At 53.3% G+C, this 24,976-nt stretch overlaps 1 protein-coding gene across 2 annotated transcripts; it reads right to left on the bottom strand.

Annotated features, from left to right (window-relative positions):
• Positions 1 to 174: 174 nt before the first annotated feature.
• On the bottom strand, positions 175 to 8,451 carry Zyx (zyxin). Of its 2 annotated transcripts, XM_004661142.2 has the most exons (9): positions 8,226 to 8,451; positions 7,536 to 7,750; positions 7,314 to 7,406; positions 6,697 to 7,203; positions 2,598 to 2,718; positions 2,296 to 2,465; positions 1,994 to 2,172; positions 1,112 to 1,232; positions 175 to 702 (listed from the first exon to the last, which is right to left on the bottom strand). In XM_004661142.2, the coding sequence occupies exons 1-9, from the start codon at positions 8,434 to 8,436 to the stop codon at positions 598 to 600; spliced, it is 1,722 nt and encodes a 573-aa protein (XP_004661199.2). In that variant the 5' UTR covers positions 8,437 to 8,451; the 3' UTR covers positions 175 to 597. The 2 variants fall into 2 exon arrangements, with proteins under 2 accessions (XP_004661199.2, XP_012804820.2); XM_012949366.2 differs by lacking the exon at positions 7,314 to 7,406.
• Positions 8,452 to 24,976: the final 16,525 nt, after the last annotated feature.

Here is a 24,976-nt window from a genome sequence, read left to right as displayed (position 1 = left end):
TGGGTGGGCAGGGGTATTGGGGGAGGGTTTAATATATAAACTTACATATGCATATCTATTTTTGTAAATAAACAGGAGCTGAGTTTCATCCCATCCCCTGGTCTTTTTTTATCTATCCCCTCCAATGTTCCCCTTAGGAGTGTTTGTACTACCAAAGAATCAAGTACTAAAGAGTCTGGAAAATGAGGTTTTTAATCTGTCGCTGTGGCCACAACCTGGCGTCCGAGGCGGGGTGGGCATTCAGGCTGCTGGGGCCAGGCTCCCAGAGGGTCAGGCTTCTCCCACCCTCAGCAAGCACGTTGCAGGGGCTGCTCGGGTCAGCTGAGGGCATCGGTGCGGCGGTGCAAGCAGCAGCACTGGCCTGGTGTCCCCCCTTGGAGTGGGGACCTCAGGACTGTGGGCGATCCCTGCAGGACAGGCAAGGGCTGGACCTCAGCACCCTGAGGCCTTAGGTCAGGGCACTTGAGATACCAGGGAGGGGTTTGGAATGGAGGGAGGGGCAGGACGGTAGAGGCAAGGATTGGTCTCAGTATGGGTGGCCCATGCCCACGATGGGGAATGGGCCTGCCGTTCCTCGGGGAGGAGGCCTCTCCTCGCTCAGGTCTGGGCTCGGGCAGAGTAGCACTTCCGACACAGGACGTGGCCGTCCAGAGGGAAGCAGCCGTTGTCATCTGCCTCGATGGAAAGGGGCTTCCCACAGTCCTAGAACAAGGGAAGGGGGTGTAAGCGGGGCACTGGCCAAGGACGTCCATGCTCCTCTGCCCTACTCTCCTAGGGCTCCATCTGAGACGGAGGAGAACCGAAATGCCTCGTACGTCTCAGGGTGGAGGTCTGCGTCTTGCATGTGCTACGGTCATGCCATCCCCCACCCCACTCCTCTTCCTCCCCAAGCCTCTCCTATCGATGGGGCAGCGGACAGGCAGCGTTTCCAGGGTGCCCGCTCCCCTACCACTAAGGGGCTTCTCCCGTCCTGTCTCACCTATTCTGACTGCTTCATATTTCTGTTAACTTCACTGACTAAAAGTACTTCCCTTCCATTGGGAAGTCCCTTCCTTTGTTTTTCTATGGCTCAAAGTGACCTCCCCTCCCCAAGACAAGAGGGATGGCGGACCTCACACTTGTAACATTTCATGTGGAAGTTCTTGTCCAGAGCCACCACGCGCACGGTCTCATCTCGGCCAGGCTCGGGCATGATTGGCTCGGCGCACACGGAGCACCTCGGGGCGTACTGCCTGCAGGGGCGGGAAGCAGGGCCCGGACCCGGGCATCAGCAGGACTCCAGCACCTCAGGTTTCAACCTCCAGCAGGGTGCAAGATAGATAGAGACCAAGGTTGTCTGGCCACGTGGCACACCTGCTTGTCCTACACTGCTGGATGGAGGAAGTTCCCAAGAAAGGCCAGAGACCAGTGCCACAGGCAGAAGGAGGGCTTTCCTGCCTCTCAAACGATGCCCATCTCCCACCATCTCCCACGTCTCCAGCACAGGTGTTCCTTCCCACCACGCCTTCGTCCCACCCACATCACAGTTCAGCAGGAAATAAAGGAGGCATGAAAACTCCTCCCTCTGCATGGAGATGTCTCTACCCCAACTACAGAGGGGCACAGAATCCCGTTATTCCCAGACAAGGTGGGAGACAAGACCAGTTTTCCCAGCCCAGCCTGTAGATAGCTACAGGACCGTGCCTGCCAGCCAGCGTGATGAAGAAACCAGTGCCCCCAGCAGTGAGCTCCGAAGGAACTCACAGCTGCCCACTCCAGCACACGCTGCTGAGCATATAAAAGCCTCCCGAGGCTCAGCAGCTGTGGTCAAGCACAAGACTCCTACCCAGGCCCGGAGCCACACCTAAGTCCAGACGTCAAGATGTGGACCAGAAAAACAAGACGTGGTGTCTGGGGCTGACTTGGGGGCCCGGGTGGAAGGCTGGTTACCGACCAGATAAAGCATGAATGGGACCCAGAAGATCCCAAACGGGGGTGGGGGGGGAGCCCTCACTTGTGGTAGTCCGGGACGCAGTGGGGCCGGTTGGCCTGGTCCACAATGAAAGAGGTGCCCTCCAGGGGGCAGGCGCAGACCACGCAGGTGAAGCACTGTGGGTGGTAGGCTTTCCCAGTGGCCCTCAGCATGCGGTCAGTGATGGGCTGCCCGCAGGTGTTGCACTTCTCCAGGGTCTCCTAGGAGTCACACGCAGCAGGTTGGCGGGCGGTCAGGTACACCCCAAGGGCCAGCTTTCGGAGACACGGCCGCCCCACACTGCAGCCAGAAGCCCCAACCCTCCCAGCCGCGACCCGACTCACCGTGTAGCAGCCCTCGCAGAACGGCGCCCCTTCCAGGCTGTAGAACTGCTGCCCCTGGAGCTGCTGCTCACAGTGGTGGCACGTGAAGCAGGGGATGTGGAACAGCTGCCCCAGGGCACGGACCGCAGGCTGTGCCCGGGCCAGAGGCTGATGGCATCGGCCACAGGACTCTGAGAAGGCCAAAGAAGGGCATCTCAATGGGGGGGGGGGGAGACACAAGCTCACAAGGGAGCTGTCAGCAGATGCCCAGCGCCATAGCAGAGACAGAGCCCCCCCTCCACGACAGCGGACAGGGGACTCACCACTCACGGCCACGGTCTGCCTTTGAGGGTGCTCCATGTCCTGCATGAGCTGCTGGGTCAGTTGCTCCAACTCCTCCACTTCCTTCAGGGTCAAGGGCCCTGGGGTCCCAGGAGAGCGCACCTAAAACCCAGTCCTTTTCGTCATATTATCCAGGATCGCTCCCTCCAAAAGTCCTCCCTCTCCCGCTGAGCCGCGGCTGGCATCCACAGATGCTCAGCACGGGCCTCTGAAGCTCCTCGTCCCCCTTCCCTGCACCAACCCCAGCATCACACAATTAGCAGAGAGGCAGATGGGCCTTAGGCTGCATCTCTCAAGAGTGGGACATCGCCACCAGCTTAGCCCAAACCCCGGGTACCCCCAGGCAATCACAAGACAGGCCAGAACAACTGAGCGATGGAGGCCACACACAGGATAGCTGGGTTCACTGAAGCGTCACTGACTTCACAGAGCATGCTCAGACAGGGTCTCCCCACAGATCAGGGGCACACGACGCGTGCACATACGCGCGCGTGCACACACACCTACCCGGCCCGCCTGCTGCTGAGCAGCCCCTGTCAGCATGAGGGTGCAACACAGGCAGGAAGTGCATGTTAGACCTCCCCTCCCCCCCAGCTGGCTGCAGGAGCCCAGAGCCCAGCTCCTCACAGACACCCTGGAGTTGATCTAAGGGAGGGATTTCTGGTCTACCTCCCCAGTAGGCTTCAGAAGCAAAGGTCCAAAGGCCAGTCCATCCATCCTATGTATAGGGGGACCCTCAGTGCTAGAGACTAAAGGAGAGGGGAGGGGGGGGTCCTTAGATAACAGGGCATTTCATAACCTTCCGAGCTTTGTGAGGGGCACCAGCATGTCCATGAGACAATCAAAGAACTCTGGCTGGGTCTTCTCTACAGCTGGGTTAAGTCCACCCAGCACTGTGACCAACAGCACTTGCTGACCGCCTGCACTTCTCCAATGCCTAGAATCCCAAAGCCCCCTGTGCGACCTACTCCCCACCCTCAGAGCTGAGCTCCAGAGCCGGACCTGCCCAGTTAGATTCTCCCCAGGGAAGCAGACCCAGAGAAGTCAAAACCCACCCCGCCAGAAGACCAGAGCCGTCTCCCTTACAACTCCCACCACCTCTCTCCCTTAACCGACAGGGGCTCTGAACACAAGCTGCACTTTCCTCCTTTCACTAGGATTCCCTTCCTGGCATTGCAGGGGGCGGGGGGGGGGGGGATAAGGAACGAGACTCAGCCCACCGCTGCTCTCTGTGAAGTGTCACTGCGTGTTCCTCTGGTTGGAAAGGTAAACTCATCATCCACACACCTCCCCATGGGACCCCGCGTCCTTCCCGCAGGACATGAGTGGTCACTCTGCTGCCTTCTCTGCCTGCCATCCGAAACATCACTGCTTAATTCCCACGGTTCCAATTCTTTCTCCCTCCCCACCCTTGACCTTAAACCTATGGTTTACAACTTTCTTGGCCCCCAAGATCCTTCCCAACCACCTCTCACCTCTTTTCTGGTCATTCATCACACTAAGTGAACCACAGAAGGGTTTGAATGCTTCCATGACTCCCGGCTGCCCCCGGTGCCTGGCCCACAGCGCTGTCAGATTGCCTTTGTGACCAGCTCTTTCTACAAGGCCAGTCAACCTCAGCCACCCTGGGTTATCGGGGCCCATCTCCACCCCTGGGCCGCCGCCTGCTTCCTGTCTCTGCCCTGCACACGGCCGAGGGAAGGTGGAGAGGTCACTGAACAACGCTGCAGAGTTCTCAAAACACCGCAGCACCTGCCACACCCTCCAGCCCCAGCTCCCCCCCCCCCCCCGTGGAGATTTGGTTCCAGCAGTTCCCCAGTTCTCTTCCCCACAGCAGCTGCTCCAAACCTCTCCCACCTCCCCAACCCCCTAACGACTCTGCCCCCCCCCCCAGGATCGTGGACAGGTGATCTCACTCCCTAAACGACTGGCAGCCAGCCAGAGCAAGCTCCCTGATCTGATCATCCTTCCTGTCCACAGTAAACACCATGTGACCCTGTCCTCACTCTCCTGAATGCCCCTGCAATCACTCCCCACCCTCAGGCACCAATAGCCTATTCCCAGCTGGCTTGTGTCTCTGGGTTGATATGCACACCTGACCACCCCCCTCCCAACCCCAATCACATAGTCTTTCCTTTTACTTCCAACCTTTTGGTTTTGTTTTGTGTTTCTGAGATACAAAGTCTCACTCTGTAGCCCAGGCTGACTTGAAACTCACTCTGCAGGCCGAGGTGGCCTTGAACTCTGCAATCCTCCCGCCTGCCTTGTGCTGGGATTACAGACATATACCACCAAGCCCGGCTTCACTGTCAATCTTTTGAGATGGGAGTACAGTACCAATTCCACGTTCTCACTGCTCAGACAAAGCTGCCCCTACCACAGGGCACAAATGAGCACCCCAAGGCCAACTGTGATGTCCTAAGAGTCACATCCAGCCATACTTGAGCCCGCCTACTTCATGCGCACCCCACTGGTTTGGAAGCCGCTGCTCGTCCCCAGAGTGACAGGCCCAGCTGAACTCAAGTGCCCACACGCGGGGAGTCTGTTGCTCAACATGCCGACAGCTGGACCCTCCTCTTCCCCAAACCGTATCCCCTCCAGCACTTCTCTATTTTGTCAGCAGTGCCATCACTCCCCAACACGCCCAGTCTCAGATCCTCCCTGGCACAATTTCTCTCTCCTCACTTGACTGCTTATCAGCTGCCTCCTCCTGCGGACTCTTCCTTTGTAACAGTTCTCAGGCCTAGGTCCATTATTCATTGCAACTAATATCGCTGTGACCTAGGACTGAAATCACCTACATCCCAGATATCCCTGCCTCGAAGACACATCTCTGGTGGAGAATGTTTCTAGAAAGCTTCCAAAAACCACTGCTTTCACCAGCCCCCTTGACCAAGCCATACACTACTCACTAGTGGCACCCCAATACGAACCAGCTCCCTGGTGGCACTTTCATTCCCTAGTCCTTTTGCCCCCACCACCCTCTCTACGTACAGCCTGATACTTTTCCCCCCAAGAACCTTCTGCTTTCTGTCCCCGAACAGCCCTTGTGTATTTGCACCTTCGCATTTTGCTCCATGCCATACCCATCTGGAAACTGCCCTCCTCCCCTCCCTAGGCTCTCAAGTGCCCCCATCCTTGAAGGCAAACCAACTGTAACTTGCCACTCCCCATGTTAGCTCCCTGGTCTATGCTGCTGAAAGTCACCAAACTCTTGAGGTACAGAAACTCATTAATACTCCTTATACTGTGTCCGAGCACACGACCATCCATGCCAGGTGAACTCTATGGACAGTTGGGCCAGAGATGCCCGTCAGGGTCCCTTCAAATTGGACGATCTCTTCCCCTGAACCAGAGGGCAACGCCTGTACCGCCCGCTTCTCTTCTGAGCGTTTAGAAAGCATTAGCTCACGTACTCGTCACTGCACTGTTTGGGACAGACAGTGTCATTTCGAAGATGGAGACAAGTGAGGGGCAAAGTTCGCCCTACTTGACTAGGATCTAACAGCTCATGAGAATACGAGCCTGGAATTCTACCCCGGAGCCATCAACTCTGGAAGGCTGATCTCTCTTCTCCCATGCCCCAGATGTCCCAGCCTCCAACACACAGCCACGTCCCCTGTCCTCAGCTCAAGCAGCTCCACAGGTATCTTACTAGCGCTAAAACTCTTATCTTCGGACTGGCCCCGGGGCACACTGAAAGTCCAAGGCCAAAGAAGGAAAAAAACCAGGGCTGTATTGGTGAGCTCATCCACCCCTTTGACATTCTGCAGCAGGGGTACAAGGGAGAGCTGACCCAACCCTTCTACGTCTGAGCCCTTGTCTCCCGAGTCAGGCAAGCCAGGTCCCTCCTACAGAAAAGCTTTCTCTTCCCAATATCCCACCAAGTAACCCCAGAGGATGAAAACTCACATTCCCCTACTGCCACACCCACCATGACTCTTGCTCCCCCTAACACACAGAGAGAGGGAGGGGGGGCAGGGAGAGAGACGGGAGAAAGAAAGAGAGGGAGAGAGAAGGGCATCACTTTCATTCTCCAGCTCTTGATTCAGCCCGACCCCAGCCCAACGGGTTCCTCACCTGGTTTTGGTTTTGAGCTGGAGGAGGCACTGGGTGCTGCTTCTCCTGAACCGGAGGCTTCTCCTTTTGCTGAGCATAGGTGGAGCTGGGGGGCTGAGGGGAGCCTGTGCCCACGGAACCTTCCTGAGAGCCCAACTTTTGATTGGGCTGTGACCCGGGTCCACTTGGAGAACCAGGGCTGAACTTGGAAGCCACAGGAGTAAACTTAGGAGCCACTGGAGCAAACTTAGGGGCTGGGGCTGGAGCAAGGGGCCCACGGGGCGGCTGTGTGCTAGGCAAAGACGCCTGCGGCATAGGCGGCTGCTGCGGGTGGGCCTGGGGTTTGGTCTGGGGTGGAGGCTGGACTTGAAACTGAACCTGAGGCTTGGCCTGGGGCTGAGGTGGGGACTGGGTGCCAGGAGTAGCCTTCCAAGGAGGTAGGGGTGCTGTAACCCCAGGCGAAGGCTTTGTGCTGGGCTTGGGAACAAATGGAGTGGCAACTGGTGGGGGTATGTATCCAGAAGACACCTGCAAGGAGAGGCAGGGAAGAAAGGCATTTAGAGGAGGATGTTGCTCCCATAGCTTTATGCCCCTTCTCGCTCCTGGGGCCCAACTTTTCCTCCTGTCCTGGCCCTTACCCGGGCTTTGAAGGGATCATTCTTGGTCATGTCATCCAGCAGTGAGGACAGAGAGTCGATCTCCAGGTCGATACTGCTCACCTTCCCCCTGGGCTAGAGGGCCAGGGGTCAGAGCACCCATGCCTGGAATCCCTTCCAGTCCCACCCGCCATCGGGGAAAAGACCCTCGTCCTCTGACCTTGGGGGTGTCCCCCGACAGCTGCCCTCCAGAGGCCTCCCTACCTGTGGTGGGAGCGGCGGGATGGAGGCCTCAGGCGCCCCCTCCTCCTCCAGCGGAGGCGGTGGGGAGGGGAAGATGTCCTCTTCCAGGGGCGCAGGGGGAAACTGATCGAAGAACGGCTCTTCGATCGGGGGAGGCGGAGGTGGGAAGGCACCTCCCAGGGCACCCTCCGAGTCGTCGCCGTCCCCAGGGAGTGGAGGAGGAGGCAAGGGGAAGTCTGCGTAGAAAAGGAGAGGACCATCAGGATGGGCTTTCTTCTCCCACTCCCCTCCCCTCCGCCAACACATCCAAAAACTCTTCTGCAAACCAGAGTTTGTGAGGACGACAAAAAGGCGAGCAGGGCACCCCAAGAGCACCAGGCCAGCAAAGGCACCCCCCCCCCGCCAGGGTTCGGTTAGAGGAGCCTTGCAGCTCCCGTTACACTTCGGAGAACAGATCCAAACGGGAAGATTCCTGGCCCACATTCCCGCCTCCCACCCCCAGGCGGGAGACTTGGAACCGTACCAAGGGCCCTGGCTCCCAGCCAGGCGCTCCACGATGAGGTAAGAACATCTGCTTGGGACAGGGAGGCTGCGCCCAGCCCCCTCCGCAGCGATCTTTCCAGACGACCCCAAATTCCCCCAAACCACCATCCCCCCCATACACACACCCTGGGCTCAGGAGTCCGACCCCCCAAAGCCCAGCCAACATACCTTCGGGAGGCGGCGGGGGGATCTCACCCACCCGGCCCATCTGTGCGCGCTGGGCCCCAGCCGCCGCAGGAGGCTCGCCGCTGTCCCCGGGCCGGAAAGGGTTCACTTTGGGTTTGGGGGCCACCACCGGGGCAAACTTCTTCTGCGGGGCGTAAAAAGCCGGCGCCGAGACGGACACGGAGATGGCGGGAGGCGGGCGGGGGGCCGCCATGGCCGGGCCGGGCCGTGCTGCTGGAGAGGGGACAGGAAGGCGCAGGGGGGTGTCGCCAGGTTACGCAGCGCCGCACCGGCCTTTAAGGACACCGGGCCAGTGACGAGGGGTCCCCTCGGCGACCCTCCCGTTCCCGGTGCACCACCCCTCACCCCTCACCCCCCGCCGGGCCACACACCCATCCTCTCCCCCCACCAGGCCCCGGCCGCCGGGCCTCACCGCCAACCGGAGCGCGCGCGCGCGCAGCGTCCCGGGTGACCGACCGCCTCGGCGCACAGTCAACTCTGCGCCCCGGGTCCGTGCAGCCTGCAGCCCGGCGGGGAGGCGCGCAGCCGCGGCGAGCGGGGCGGGAGGGATGGGCGGGGAGAGAGCGGCGCCCAGACCTTACAAGGAGCGGCCTGGAGAGGGGGCGGGGAGAGCCGGCGAGGACGGAAACACCCCCAGGAAAGGGGCCCAGATCCTGCCCCGGGGCCGGAGGCTCTGCAAAAGGTCCGCCTGCCTCCCTACTCACCGCCACCCCCGCCAGGCACAGACCACCCTTCCCCTAGCACAGGCCTCTGATGTCATTTCCTGACCTGCACCCCCCCCCACCCCGCCCTCGAGACCAGGCCAGACCTGCGGGTGCTCGAGATGTGACTCACGCACCGTCCCCACTCGGGGCCGAGCGGGGAGACGGCTGTCCCAGAGGTCCCAGCTCCCCCACCCCGTCTCCAAGACCGGGGTTACCTGCGCCACCCCCGCCACCCCCTGCTGCTGCTCCTCCACCGATCAGCCCGCTCTGCATCCCAAAAGCCCTCCGGTCACCCGGGGACGGTTCGAACGGGGGCTGGAGCCCGGCTCCGGGGTGGGCGGGGATTACGAAGGGGGCGTTCTCCCTCTCTGCACCCCCCCTCACCTCGCCCCACCCAGTCTTCGGCGGCCCGCGGGTTTGCGTGCACGTATCTGGGCGCTCCTGGGGGCGTGCTGACGTCCACGCTGGGCAGCCTCTTCCTAGGGCTTCGAGGAATTCACATCACCCGCGCCCCCACCCCCGGCCTGCGGATCTGTTGCCCGAGGGAGAGTCCGGCGAGGCCGCGGAGGAAGGTGCGGCGGAGCCGCGGGGCGAGGGCCGCCCTGGAACTGCGAACCTGGGAAGCTCCACGGAGACCAGGACACTGGTCCTCCACGGTCCTTGCAGCGTCCGCCGTCACCCCCGGGAGACTTTGGGTGACAGCGGGGCTCTGGGGGATTCCGAGTCGGAGCTCGGTGGGGCCCTCCGCTGGTCCGACTGGATTCCCCAGCCTGCGACTCTGCGCCCCAGGCTGCAAGAAAGAAAACTGATGCCAATTCTTTCCGATCTTTTTTCCTTTCCTTTTTTATTTATTTATTTTTGTTTAAGTTTTGCTGCCGTAATTCTTCCGCATTCACTGTGTCCAAAGTGTGGAGTCATGCGATTTGCCCTCTATTCCAATATCCACCCCCACGCCCCCTCCCCCGCACTTCCTTTGCCCTTACGCTGTCATCCCTGAATGGCATGTGAGGCAACCTTTGCCTTCAAGTCTACTCCGTTTCCAGGCGCTGGCACTCCAAACCCGCCTTACTTTGCAGTCTAGAAACTCTAACCCCGAGAAAACGGCTGGGCGGAAGGGTGAGCTGAAGATGTGGGCCCAGGGCTACATGCTGGGTAGAGTTAATTCCCTGCACCCTGATGCCAGGTGAGACCCAGCTTGATGCCCAAGGAACAAGTAGCCTCCATTCGGCCGCACTGTCTCCATGTGTAAGAGAAATAGTACTCAGTCCATCTGCCTCATTGTGTCACGCTGAGAAATAAGTGAAGTGGGCTGGAGAGGTGGCTTAGCGGTTAAACGCTTGCCTGTGAAGCCTGAGGACCTCGGGTTCGAGGCTTGATTCCCCAGGACCCACGTTAGCCAGATACACAAGGTAGCGCATGTATCTGGAGTTCGTTTGCAGTGGCTGGAGCCCTGCTGTTCCCTATCTATCTCCCTCCCCCCCCCTCCCTCCCTCCCTCTTTCTCTCTCTGTCTGTCGCTCTCAAATAAACACAGTTAAAAAGAGAGAGAAAGAGAGAGAAGTGATGAAATGCCATGTCTGAAAATCCTATGTAGAACTCAGTATTATCATGCAAGCCCCAGCTCTGCCCAGAATGGAAATACCCACCCAGTCTTCCCTGACACCATCTGCTCTACATGTCTTGCAATATGTGGTGCCGTTTCCTTCCTTTAACCTTAAGTCTTTAATTATAGTTATGACTATACCTGCATTGTCTTCCCAAAGCCTGGTGGTCTTTCTTTTGTATGGCATCTCACTGTTTTGTTTTGTTTTGTTTTGTTTATTTATTTATTTACTTTGGTTTTACGAGGTAGGGTCTCACTCTGGCTCAGGCTGACCTGGAATTTGCTATGTAGTCTCAGGGTGGCCTCGAACTCATGGCGATCCTCCTACCTCTGCCTCCCGAGTGGACTGCTGGGATGAAAGGCGTGCATCACCACGCTCGGCTTCTCACTGTTTTTATTACCAGTATGTATGCCCAGGTGCACATATTCTCTCTGACACGCACAAGTAGGTCTTAACTCTGTCCTGATGAAGGTCTGTTGCAGATTTGATGCTGGATTTCCTATGTATGTTGGAGATTGTTCCTTGGGCTTTTTAGACCAAGTCTCATCACCATCCATCCAAATATACCCACTTGAGAACATGAAGATAGGTTTCAGATAACTGCACAAGAGTAAAGGCCGCTCACCCTCTGAAAGCCTCCTTAAGGACCATGCATACGCGTAATTGTGAGACAGCTGAGCCTATTTATAAACCAAGAATAGGAGAGTGCGTAGGCAGGCTTGGTTTTACTGACAACTCACGAGCATTTTGAATGCAGAATACTGGAGCTAAGAGTTTTAAGCCAGACAGCCTACATACAAGTTGAAGCACACAGAGGTTCCGGAAAGCTCAGAATGACTGGCAGGTTGTCTCAAGCAGAGGTCTTAGTGCTATTCAAATGGCCACAAAGAACTACCCTAATGTTTCTTAGGTATTTTCTTAAGCAAGCAGTTGTATTTGACATTCTCAGGTAGCAGAGTGTAGGAAATAAACAGATGTCTCCTTCTAGAGCAAAATAAACAGCTGGGGTCTAGGCTAGGGAGAAGTAAGGAAATGGTCACTGATCTTTGCTACCTAAAACAACTCTACACACCTCCAAGTACTACTGGCTACCATGTACCCGGCAGTTTTCTTTTAAGGGATACAACATAAAATAAGAAGTTCAAAGCATCCAAGTGTGAAACGATGATCAAAAAGTGAATTTCAGCACCAGGTGTGGTGGCACACGCCTTTTAAATCCCAGCACTTGGAAAGCAGAGGTAGGAGGATCACCATGAATTCAAGGTCACCCTGAGACTACATGGTGAATTCCAGGTCAGCCTGGGCAAGAGTGAGACTCTACCTCAAAAACCAAACAAAAAGAAAAGTGAATTTCATAACAAAAAGATGCTCCTGATAGGAGGCCCTTTCCATATGCTGGCTGCAAGTGGGCAGGAGAGCAAGGACTTCAGGGGCCTCCTTAAGCAATCTGCCAGCTGCAGCTGTAGACCATGGAGACATTAACCAGGACTACAGGAATTGCTCATGTAGGGCTGGGTGGAGCTCAGTGGTAGAGTGCTTGCCTGGTCTGCATGACCCCCTGGGTTTGATGTCCAGCAGCGCACACACCTTTCATGCACACACACAAACACACACAGAGAGTACACTGTAGATTGCAACATGATTCTAAGATCAATAAATATATTTCCTCCCTGTGGTGGTTTGATTCAGGTGTCCCCCATAAACTTAGGTGCTCGAATGTTGGGTTCCCAGCTGATGGCAATTGGGGAATTGAATCCTCTTGTAGGCAGTGTCTTGTTGGGGATGGGCTTATGGGTGTTATAGCCAGCTTCCTTTTGCCAGTGTTTGGCACACTCTCCTGTTGCTATTGTCCATCTGATGTTACCCAGGAGGTGGGTGATGTCCACCCTGTGCTCATGCCATCATTTTCCCCTCCCATCATGGAGCTTCTCCTTGAGTCTGGAAGCTGAAATAAACCTTTCTTTCCCACAAGCTTCTCTTGGTCGGATGTTTTCTACCAGCAATAGGAACCTGACTGCAACAGGAAAGTTGGTAACAGGAGTGAGGCTGTTGTTAGAAATGTGACTCTGTGGCTTTGGCCTTTTGGGACTGCTTTGCAGGATGGATGTGGATGAATTTGAAGTTGTGACCTAAGAGATGCCTTGCAGTGCTGTTAAGTACAGCTTGGTGGACCATACACGTCAGAGTTGAAAGACCTGAACGCAGTAACAATGAACTGTGAGGTTTGGCTTATGAGGGTGACAGAGAATTTTGCCTGGACTGGGCTAGAAATAGTTTGCATGAGAGGCTGCCGTTTTACCCATGCCCTAAGAACTTGTGCAGGATTTCATTGGGTAGAAATGGACTGATGTGAGCAGAGAGATATGGCACAGAAAAAAATTAAATCTTTGGGCTGAAAATGCTGCCCATTGAGCTGCAATTGTTTGGGAGATTACACTAATTAAGATTGGGCCAGCCGACCTACATTGAGACAACAAGAAGAATGCAGACTCTTTTGAAGGGGCCAGAATGCTGAAGGAGTGTCCCGTTCTTCAAAGTCTGCTTTACTCCCCCTGGATTAACAAGCTGGCAGCCCACCTGGTATTATGGAGTATAACAAAAGCAGGAAAGAGAGGGTCATTGAATTTGCAACATGGTTTTGTATTTTGGAAATGGCCATGAGCAGTGTGAAGCCAGGCTTGTTAGATTACCTGCATAGAGACGCTATGGAGCCATTAGGATAGATTGTGGGTTGCAGTGGAGGCCCAATGTAGATGCCAGGTCTATGAGTGGCTGCCAAGGAGAGCTGCCAGCAATGGATGAAGTTTTCTCAGACTGTGAGTAGCCTAGCTGGAGGGGTGGAATTGAAACTCCAGAGACTTGTCACTGGTTAGAATTATCAGACTTGGAGACTCATCACTGATTAGAGTTGTTGGAATTGAAGCTAGAGTTTGATGTCTGCCTTCTTTAAATCCTGTATTGGTTGAATACTTCTTTGTTATGCCCAATGCAATTTTTTGCAGTTTGAATGTTTGTTCTGTACCCATGTGCGTTTTGGGGGACTTTTTTGGTATTGCAGCTTAGTTGAAAGACCTTGAACTGTGGGGATGTTTGAACATCATTGGGAGTGATAAAAACTATGGGGACTTTTGAAGTTGAATGAATGCATTGCATTTTACATCATGGATGGTTATTAGTTTGCGGGAGCCAGGGCCAGAATGTGGAGGTTTGATTCAGGTGTCCCCCATAAACTTAGGTGTTCTGAATGCCATATCCCTAGCTGTTGGAAATTTGGGAATCAAAACCTCCTGGAGGCAGTGTATTGTTGGGGGCAGGCGTATGGGTGTTATAGCCAGCTTCCTCTTGCCAGTGTTTGGCACACTCTCCTGTTCCTGTTGGCCATCTGATGTTGCCCAGGAGATGACGTCTACCCTTTGATCATGTCGTCAATTTCCCCTGCCATCATGGAGCTTCCCCATGAGTCTGTAAACCAAAATAAACTTTAACAAGATGTTGATATTCACCTCCTAAGCTGCACAAATTATTTGCAACACATATATTATACTCTTTAAAAAATATTTTATATATTTATTTACTGGAGACAGAGAGAGAAGCAGATAGAGAAAATGGGTGTGCCAGGGCCTCAAGCCATTGCAAACTCAAGATGCATGCATCACCTTCAGCATCTGGCTTATGTGGGTCCTGGGGAATTGAACCTGGGTCCTTAGGCTTCACAGGCAAGTGCTTTAACTGCTAAGCCAACCATGTTTCCAGACTTATTTTACCTTTTTTTTTTTTTTTTGGTTTTTCAAGGTAGGGTTTCACTCTAGTCCAGGCTGAAATTCACTATGTAATCTCAGGGTGGCCTCAAACTCACGGCGATCCTCCTACCTCTGCCTTCTGAGTGCTGGGATTAAAAGCGTGCGCCACCACACCCGGCTCTTATTTTATTCTTTTAAGCATTCCTGCCTACTCCTCTTTGCCACCTCCAAGTCTCTTCTCATGCCCCAGACTGGCCTTCCATAAACTTTTCAATTCTGCCTCCACTAGACCCCCACCAGCTTTTCTTTCCATCACATAACATCAAATTGTATCTGGCCCCCCACATGATCATTATGTATCTGAGTTGTATACAGTGCTTTTGTATGGCAGCATATTTCTAGAGAGTTTCTCGAAAAATTGTTAACAGAATTGGGATGGCAAGGGCTTTTATACAGTTGTAGTTTCTCTTGTAATCAGGTATTGATTTTATAATCTAAGAAATAAAAGAAAGGCAATAAATGACACTCATCGTGTGTCTGCTTTTGCCTGGTGTGTTCCCTCCCCCCACCCTCTCTCTCTCTTTCTCCCTCTCAGTCTCTCTCCCTCTCTGTCTCTCTTTTCTTCCAGTGAACCTTGTGGGCACCATGTGCAGTTTCCCACCTGTGGCCAATTTGTTGCTCTGCAGATCCCAGTGGCACTTGCTGGTCGTGGAAGTGAGGCACATGCAGAGCTCGGGTGGGGACCGGGATGACATGAGGGCGGAGCTTTGTGGCCAAGGCCCAGGCCAAGCGGCTTCCTGCTGAACCCAGTGGCCACACCCTCAACAGAGGGACAGAAGTGACAATCACAAATGCTACTGGGACATCTTTCTTCCAGATCATTCCAGAAAGCTGCTGATGTCACAGTTCCCATCCTCCTCCTCTAGACACTTTCTCTTCCTCTTCCCCAGCCTCAGGTCAACCCGTATTTGCCAAAGAGATACTCCAAATATAAAAATACATAATTCTAATTTGTGCCCTAAGTAGGAAAAAGAAAGAGAGAGGTTTTTGTTTTGTGGAAGGGTCTCAGTCTAGCCCAGGTGGAGCTAGAACTCCGTCTGTACCTCCGATTTTTAATGCTGGGATGATAGCCCAAGCTACCACGCCTGGCTAGGGTGGGTTTGCGTCTTGCTTTCTTTTCAGTAGCTATCCATCCAGCAGTGCTTGCATGGTGAGGATGCACTCACGACCAGAACTACGTGGCCTTCTCACCACATAACCTTCAAAACCAGTCCCAACGCTGCCAGTTGACATTGCAAGGTCATGAGAGCTGAATTTGCCGGGGTCGGAGGTGGAGCAGAAGCAAACAGGAACCCTCCTTTTCGACTGCTGGGCCAGATGGGCACCCAAAGGCACCGCAAGCGTCAGCTCACCAGAAGTGTGGGGGCCGGAGCCAAGCAGATGGTGTGACGGTGAAGTCATCAATGCTTGGAGCTGTACAGGGCACACAGGAAAAGAGGCCCGCCCAGGGCGCCAGAGCACCCGCAGGTTGCCGGCACAGAGGTCACCACCAGCGGGTCATCTGCCCGCTTGCTGCTTGCTGCACCCAGAGGAAACCAGAATCTGGAGAGCCTGGCCCAGAAGCTGCAGTGTTTGTCACTAAAAATAGCTGAGCAAGTCATCAGAGGGCGAGCGCACTTCAGAGTGGGGTTTGAGTATGGACAGATGCGGGTCTTGAGTGAGATGAAACACTGATGTCCCTGCTTCCCACCTCCACTCCCTTTTCAGTGAAGCAAGCCTTGTGGACACCCACGGGATGAAGCTGACCCAGGAAGTGGGCACTCCCGGACTGACCCATGGAGCTTGTTCAGGCTGCCCTCCCTGACGCTCCTTTTTGTTTTGTTTTGGTTTTTCAACCGTACCACCCATAGATGGGACCTATGTAGCAAAAGGAGTGTACCAAGAATGGCAGCTGCTGAGACTGTCACCTTGCTCAGTCAAATCAGTACAAGCCTTGTACCCCAGCGTGAGCTATGACACTTGTGCCAACCAGCAACCTCCCTTGTTGCAGCCAGGTTGACGCAGTCTGCTTCGTAGCAACCCACCACACTGTCTGGAGCAAATCCACAGCCGTGTGGATGCTCACGAACGGAGGCTGACTTCTGGAACCATGGGAACTGCATAGTGGACCAACGCAGGCCCCATACTTGATGATGCTTTGGGGGATTTTGTTGTTGCTATTTGAAGTAGGGTCTCCCCACTATAGCACAGGCTGACCTGGAATTCACTATGGAGTCTCATGTTGGCCTCGAACTCATAGTGATCCTCCTACTTTGGCTGGGATTAAGGCTTGTGCTACCACGCCCAGTGCTTTGGATTTTTTTTTAATTTATTTGAGAGAGAGACACACACAAAGAGAGAAAACAGGTGCCCCAGGGCCTCCAGCCACTGCAAGTGAACTGCAGATGCATGTGCCACTGTGTGTACCTGGCTTATGTGGGTACTGGGGAATTGAACCAGGGTCCTTAAACTACACAATCACTAAGCCATCTTTCCAGTCCTGCTTTGGAAGTTTTTTTTAGTTTTTTTTTTTTTTAAATTTTTATTTATTTATTTGAGAGTGACAGAGACAGAAAGAGGCAGATAGAGAGAGAATGGGTGCATCAGGGCCTCCAGCCACTGCAAACGAACTCCAGACACATGTGCCCTTTCGTGCATCTGGCTAACGTGGGTCCTGGGGAATCAAGCCTCGAACCGGGGTCCTTGGGCTTCACAGGAAAGCACTTAACTGCTAAGCCATCTCTCCAGCCCCTGCTTTGGAGTTTTTAATGGCATCTCAAATCATTCATTTGTTAATTCAAAGGACCTACTACGTGCAGGGCATTTTGTGCTAAGACATTAGGATATTTAACTTTACATAGATCCTATTATATATGATATTAAACAACGAAATCACTTCTTAGCCTTTTGACCAAGACTATGTCTTGTGTGACACTGAGCAAAGATGGATATGGCCCTCCCGGAGACGCCACGTCCTCAGGGGCTTTGTTTCGGAAGATAAATACTTATCCAGTCATGACGAAAGTTAGCCTACGGATGTCTAGGAACCTGAAAGAGCGTAGGACTAGGAGATACTAGCTGGCTGCAGAGCTCTAAAAAGGGACATCCAAGATCAAATACGACAGGAAAGCAGGAGTTACCTACCCATGAGACCGCCAGAGCTCGTCGCATGGAATCCCCTGTGAGTGTCAGGAGGGGAGAAGGTCCTACAAGGCCCGTGGGGGCTGCGGGCAGAGCTGCCCAGGTGTCTCCCAGTGAGGGGCAGGGCAGGGTGAGGAGGGCTGGGAGCAGAGACAGTTCAGAGCTTGGGGAAGAGCCTTGGCTAGATCCTGAGGACCATGGAGAGCCTCGGCAGAGTTTTTGATGACAGAGAAAGGCTTACAATGCGTTGGGGACGTTGAAAATACCTTAGGCCAGTGTGAACAGTGGCAGGGACCAGACACATGCGAACAGTTAAAAGGCAAGTGGGTAGAGACACTCCCCAAACCTGCCAACCTGGACGCAATCCCCCAGCCACCCACATAATGCAGGGTGGGCATTTATTTGCAGTGGCAAGAAACAAACATACATAACACACACACACACAAATTAATTAATTAAAATTACCAAAAATCTTTAAAACTGTTATTTATTTGCAAGCAGAGTCAGAGAGAGAATGTGCACACCAGGGCCACTAGGTGCTGCAAACATACTCTAGATCCATCTCCCACTTTTTATGTGGGTCCTGGGGAATCAAACCTGGGTCGTTTGGCTTTGCAGACAAATGCCTTAATTGCTAAGCCATCTCTTCAAATGCCTCAAAAGAAAAAATTCTTTGTTTGCTTTTGTTTTTCGAGGTAAGGTTTCACTCCAGCCCAGGCTGACCTGGAATTCACTATGTAGTCTCAGGGTGGCCTTGAACTCACGGCGATCCTCCTACCGCTGCCTCCCAAGTGCTGGGATTAAAGGCGTGCATCACCACGCCCGGCAAAAGAAATTTTTTTACAGGCTGTGGAGAAACAGGAGGAGCAGTGGGGAGGTTTGTGTGACTAAACAAGATCGACAGGTTAGAGCATTTAGGGACACTAAATGTGGGCGGAAACTAGTAAAGGACTGAATATGAGGAAAAGACAGCACAGGCCTGGCCGAGCATCTGCCTCATGGCTTCGCCATGGTGCGACATTTTCCCTGGACGGTCACAGTTCTGGGAACATTCTGGGACAGGCACGGAAAGAGCACGGTACAGAGTCAGTGTGATGTCCTCACCAGGGGCACAGAATCACACTGAGGTGTCACCTCTGTAAGTGATCTGGCTCTGAGAAGTTTGAGTAATTTGAGGACATGATCGGCTAAAGAAATCAGCCATTGCCAGGCATGGTGGCGCACGCCTTTAATCCCAGCGCGGGAGGGAGAGGTAGGAGGATCACTGTGAGTTCAAGGCCACCCTAGTGAATCCCAGGGGAGCCTGGACTACAGCCAGGAGACACTACCTCAAAAAAAAAAAAAAGAAAAAAGAAAAAGAAAAAGGAAAGAAACCAGTCTACAAGTTGAATTACTTAAAGGGTTTCAGCCATGGCCTCTTGTACCTGTGGCAGTCCAGGGCATCATGGCATAAACTCTCATTGTGGCTAAGAAGAGTGCAAGAGCTAGGGACCAATATTTCCTTCAACTTACCCCCCCTCCCCAGGACTTAACTTCCTTCCACCAGGCTACACCTCCAAACTGTGCCTCACAATAACACCACAGGTTGCCAAGGCAGCCTTTAGCGTATGGGCCTTGGGGGCACATTTAGTATCCAAACATAAGGTAAGTACTGCATAACAAGTGGAGAGGGCCTGGGAGATGGGCTCCATGGTGCCCCAGCATTTAGTGGCCAGGCAATACTCCCTCCACCCCCCCCACGGGTCTATGACTGCTCTGTCCCACTTCCATGTGTCCCAGCAGAAATCCCTCTTAAAGCCTTGCCTCCATTCTCTGTGCCTTGAGACTGCTCATCTCACTAAGTCCCCTACACGTCAGTCCTGCCCCCCACCCCCAAGAAGCCCTAAGCCTTCAGCTCACCCTACTTCTCCCGTCTCTGCTCAACTCCTGAGCCTTCCAGGGGCTTCTGGAGCTCGCTGAGCATTCTCAGCCAAACATCAAAGTGTTCTCTTCCCTTCCTGCCCTCTCTGGGATCTCCTGGGAGGACACACCTCCCCTGTAAGCCTTTTCAGGTAGCCGGAAATGTCCTTCACCGCAGCTCTCTTACCACTCCCCCTGACTATGGAGCAAGTATCTTTCTGGCTTCTTGTTGTGAGGTCCAGACAGTTCCCCTTCCCTCCTCCCTAAGGCCTCCCAGCTTTGAACCGCCTGTTATCAAACTGGATGCTATTTCCTGTTCTCTTGTAAAGCCATCTGTCACCCGTGCCCACACAACCTCCCTTCTTGAGCATGGCTGTACTATAGCTCGCTGTCCAAAGTGACTCAGTAATGTCAACACCCGTGTAGAAGATTCCTCCTTTACTTGTTTATCTGTTGATTGGGTTTCGCTGCTTAAATAACTTCACCCTATGGTCCACCACTCCCCTCATGAAATATAACAGAAATATAACATGAGCCACTCGTAACCTTTTTGACAGTAAGAAATAAATGTGTGGTCTTACTTTTAATAGCATACCTCACACCAACATGACAAAAATATTACCGTTTCAAACATGCAATTGATGTTTTAAAAATTAGCGAGCTACTTTCCATTTTCTTGGTGCTCCGTCGTGGGGATTTGGTGTGTATTTTATATTAATAGTGTATTTAAATCGAGACAAAGTTGCATTCGTGTGCTCAACAGCCACACTGTGAGGGGCTGCTTTACATAGCACAGGCCCCAAAAGACGTCCCATCCCTTCACTAGCTTCGCTTTAGTCCATCTCCCAACCACCTCCTTCTATTTTCAGTTTCCTCTCTTCTTCCAATGTAACACAAAGACCCTTTAGACCCCCAGTAGCTACAACATATCGGCTTTCCTTTCCGCTTTCCCCCACCGCACCTCCCTATCAGTTTAAATTCCTTGGACAATTTTCAAAGCCACTCCCTTGAATCTGCCCATAACGCTCTTCTCTCTCCCCTTCCCTTCCCCCTCCTGCCCTCCCTCCCTGTTTCCATGGTACTTTCAAAACCCAAGCTTGGTTAAACTCCACCCGACCAACCCCAGGCCTGCACCTACGTATCTTGGTGGAGATGAAGAAAAACACATAGCCCTTCTAGATAGTTCTATTTTAAAATGCATGATCATGAATTTCAAGGGTTTAGCAATTCCACTTCCGGGTAAGCATCTCCATGGTTCACTCTCCGCACCTCTAGGGAGACTTCTAGACCTCATCTCTTTTGCTTTTCCTTCTTAATCCTCACACACAATGGATGGCCTGGCTTCCAGTTCCCCTGGGGAAACTGAACAAATTGAAACTATTACCCAGGTCCCACTCTTACGTGCCCGCAGTTCTTCTTGGCTTCATCTTTTACTCACTGTGCTCCACCAGCATTGGCTGCCCGGCTGTCCCTCCAACATTCACGACACGTTCCCACCTCAGAGCCTTGCACTTGGCATCCCTGAGACCTAGAATACTCCTCCTTAAAGATGGGCATGGTGGCACACACCTGGAATCCCATGTAACATGACTTTTCTGGGGTACACAAAGAAATGTCTGTTGACCCCCAAAATAGGCACTGAGAGACCAAACAAATCATGCTATCCAGGCTGGAGGCATGGCTTAGCGGTTAAAGCATTTGCCTGCAAAGTCACAGGACTTCGGTTCAATTCCCCAGGACCCACGTTAGCCAGATGCACAAGGGGGCGCACACATCTGGAGTGCATTTGCAGTGCTGGAGGCCCTGGCATGCCCATCCTCTCTCTCTTTCTCTCTCCCTCGTTCTCTGTCAAATTAAGTAATTAATTAATTAAAAAAAAAGAAATCATGCTATCCAAGTTCACCTTGGGGTTACTTAAAAGGGCATGAGTAACTCAAAGGCAGCTTGTATCACCTAAAAGCCCAAAGATGATGTCTCACAGAAACAACTATACTACTCAACGGTCCAAAATGATGTGCAGCCTGGAAGCAGGAGAGAGTGGTAAACAGAAATGCTAAGGAGGATCTTTCTGTTTAAATATTTTTCTTAGTTATTTGTGAGGGGGGAGAGAGAGAGAGACCAAGGACTTGTGTTGCTGCAAACAAACTGCAGATGCTTCCACCACTTTGTGCGTCTGTCTTTACATGTGTGGTGGTTTGAATCAGGTGTCCCCTTAAACTTGTGTGTTCTGGGCTGGAGAGATAGCTTTACTGTTAAGGCATTTGCCTGCAAAGCCAAGAGGACCTTGGTTTGATTCCCCAGGACCCACGTAAGCTGGATGCACAAAGTAGCGCATGCATCTAGAGTTCATTTGCAGTGTGGTTGGAAGCCCTGGCATGCCCATTCTCTCTCTCCTCTCAAAAAAATAAATAAATGGGTTCTGAATGCTAGGTCTCTAGCTGGCGGCAATTTGGGAGTGGGAGCATCCTGGAAGTGATATATTGTTGTGGGCAGGCTTATGGGTATTGTAGCCTGCTTCCCCTTGCTAGTGTTTGGCATGCTCTCCTGATGCTGTTGTCCACCTAACGTTGGCCAGGAGGCCTCTGCTCAGGCCATCGTTTTCCCCCTGTCATCATGGAGCTTCCCCTCAAGTCTGTAAGCCAAAATAAACCTTTTCCTCCCATTAGCTGTTCATGGTCTGATGTTTGCTGCCAGCAACACAAAGCTGATAGCAACAACGGGGTGCTGGGGAGTCAAACCCTGGGCTGGCTGGCAGGCTTTGCCAGCAAGCACTCTGCACTGCAGAGCCATCTCCCCAGCCTCTCTCAGGAGGATCTTCTGCGAGGGAATGGTAACAACCTCCTTACCAGGACCTCAGTCCTTGGACGGAACCATCACCGCACTCTTCCGCTCGCTCCATGACAGTGACTGCAGGAAAAGGTATTCATTCTGCAGGTTACCAGAGCAGCGCTGCTTCATGACCCCTTCTGGTCAATGCACACTCGGAGGAAATAGTGGGTACAACATCCCAGGAATCAGGAGGCAGAGGTAGGAGGACTTAGCATTCCAGGCCATTCTGAGCTACATCGCGAGACCCTGCCTCAGAAAAGCCAGCATGGTCTTCATGAGGAATTAGTTACTCTTAGGTCTCCGTGAGCTGGCACCTGACAGAAGCAGCCTGTAGGAAGGAGGAGTTAGTTATTCTGGCTCGTTGTTCCGGGGGTGAGAGCTCACACGGGGAAGGGAGGCACAGCAGAGGGCTTGGTCTAGAGCGGCGGGAGCATTCAGCAGCTGTTTATTCCCAGGGTACCAACCAGGACATGCAGAGCTCCCGCCAGACGTGAGGCTGGGGTATAACAGTCAAGGCTCCACCCCTAAGTGACCCACTTCCTCCAGATAAGCCTACCTCCTAAAGGCTCTACTGACCTTACCTTACCAAAGAGCAACTAGTGACTGGGGACCAGTGAGCCTATGGGGGAGGGGTATTTTATATCCCAACCAGCCTTGAGGTAGGGTTTCACTCTAGCTCAAGCTAACCTTGAGCTCACTATGTTCTCAGGGTGGCCTTGAACTCATGGTGATCCACCTACCCTCTGCCTTCCAAGTGCTGGATTTAAAGGCATGTACCCTCGCACCCAGCTATAATTTAGGGGGTTTTTTGGCTCTTAATTTTTCAGCGCGTGCACACACAATGTTCCAGAGTTGCTCCTCATTGTTTAAAATTATTTATTTGAGAGTGATAGACAGAGAGAAGGAGGCAGAGAGATAGAGAGTGCACTAGGGCTTTCAGCCACTGCAAACGAACTCCAGACGCGTGCGCCCCCTTGTGCATCTGGCTAACATGGGTCCTGGGGAATTCAGCCTCGAACCGGGGTCCTTAGGCTTCACAGGCAAGCGCTTAACCGCTAAACCATCTCTCCAGCCCATGCTTCCACCTGCTTTTGAGGCTGGTCTCTCTTTCTCATTGCTCACCATTGTAATGGGGAAACTGGGGTTCTTGGGTGCTTCCTGGAACCCCAATACCTGAGTTCATATCTGTAAACTAGCCAAAGAATTGGCAATTCCAGATTCAAGAGGATGATTTTTTTAAAATACCACATTTTATTCAGATTTTACAAAGGAGTGCAGAAAGGGGAAGGCTGGGAGGTAAGGGGAGATGGGGGGAGGGGGGAATACACCACGTGGAGCCCAAAAGCCTATGTGGGCCACGTGTAGCTCAGGGGTCCATGTGGCCAGATACGGAACTAGGGAAAACAAACAGCATGGAAAGAAAAGAGAAAAGAAAGTTCAAGGATTTCCTGCCCAGTGAGGAGCTGGAGGAGATAAAGAGCCCATGCGGAGAGTAAAGCCAGGGGCCCTCCTGGCTGGGCCTGAGTCCACTTAGCCCAGGCCCAGCCCCAGCCCAGGGGAAATAAAATAATTCACTCCCAGCTGGAAGTTCCCGAGTGATCAGAGAGCAAGAGCCTGCCCTCCCCTTGCAAAGGTATTTATAACCTTAGGGCGGGCTGTCTTTTGGCCCAGGTGAACCAGAGGGAGAGCTGCTTGGTCAGAGCTAGGGGCTGTCTCAGGAAGAGGTTACTTCTGGCTCCAAGTTCCAGGGGCTGAACTTGACCAACCACAATGTTAAATCCTATGAGAGACCTCCCGCCCAGGAAGGGTCCTGTCTGGGGGGGTGGGGGGGGGAAGCCTAGGCAAGAGAGATAATAAGTCAGATCATCTTGGATTTCCAGCCAGTACAAACTTTCCTGCCCGTTTTTCCTTCAGGGGTCCAGTAACCATAACTCTACCCCCCCCCCCCCACACACACACACCATGGAGGAGCATTCTTCAGAGAAGCTGACCTGTGAGCTTCTGGGAAATTCTCCTGTCCGGTTCCCATCTCGCGTGCTCGGGTGGGTAACAGAGGCCCCCCATCCCCTCCAGCTTTTGACACGTGCCCGGGGTTCTGCTTCTGCCCTCAGTCCTTTATCCACTGAGCCATTTCCACAGCCAGTGTTTTGGTCTTGTTTTCGCTTGTTTCATAATTTTGTCTTCCTAGTCAATTTTCACTTCACTCTAAGCCCCCGGGGCCAGCACGAGCTTGGGCTTCTAGCGTCTGGAGTAGCGTTGAACCATGGCAGGTGCTACATAAACACTTACGATGTGGGACGGATGGATAACAAACAGAGGAGGCACGGTGGCAGCCAGAGAGGGCAGAGGAGAGCACAGACCCAGCGTTTGGGAGTGATTAATTGTGTGAAGCACTGGGAGCTGTTTCAGGAGAGTGAGGATGCCAGACGAGGGGGGCTGCAGGCCGGGGGGGGGGTGGAGTGATGAAAAACTGGGGTAGCAACCAAAGCCAGCCAAGAGAAAGGTGAAGAGAAATAACCCATCTCCCACCTTAGCGAGCTCGCTGCAAATCCTGCCTTTAATGGCTGTCCGCCTTCAGTAATGAATGCCAGTCTCTATGACCATCAGTTGCCTGCTGTGCATGGACGTGTGTGTGTGTGTGTGTGTGTGTGTGTGTGTGTGTGTGTGTGGGCGCGCGCGCGCACAAAACTGAAAGGAAATGCACCATGGGTTGGGAGATTGGTCAGGGGTTGAAAGCACTGGCTTGTGGCTTTCTTTACACTAGTCTTTACTGGTGTG

This window comes from Jaculus jaculus, chromosome 10 (assembly GCF_020740685.1).
Source record: "Jaculus jaculus isolate mJacJac1 chromosome 10, mJacJac1.mat.Y.cur, whole genome shotgun sequence".
In the NCBI taxonomy this organism is placed as follows: domain Eukaryota; kingdom Metazoa; phylum Chordata; class Mammalia; order Rodentia; family Dipodidae; genus Jaculus; species Jaculus jaculus.
Note: the sequence above shows the minus strand (reverse complement) of the source record. Positions and strands in the feature narration are given on the sequence as shown.

What these genes read in the sequence shown, in the direction of transcription:
- Zyx (XM_004661142.2), bottom strand. Translation starts at nt 8,436, where the DNA reads ATGGCGGCCCCCCGCCCGCCTCCCGCCATCTCCGTGTCCGTCTCGGCG. An exon ending in CCCCCCGCCGCCTCCCGAAG is followed by an intron (nt 7,751 to 8,225) that starts GTATGTTGGCTG and finishes TTTTCTACGCAG; the next exon opens with ACTTCCCCTTGCCTCCTCCT. An exon ending in GCAGACCGTGGCCGTGAGTG is followed by an intron (nt 2,466 to 2,597) that starts GTGAGTCCCCTG and finishes TGGCCTTCTCAG; the next exon opens with AGTCCTGTGGCCGATGCCAT.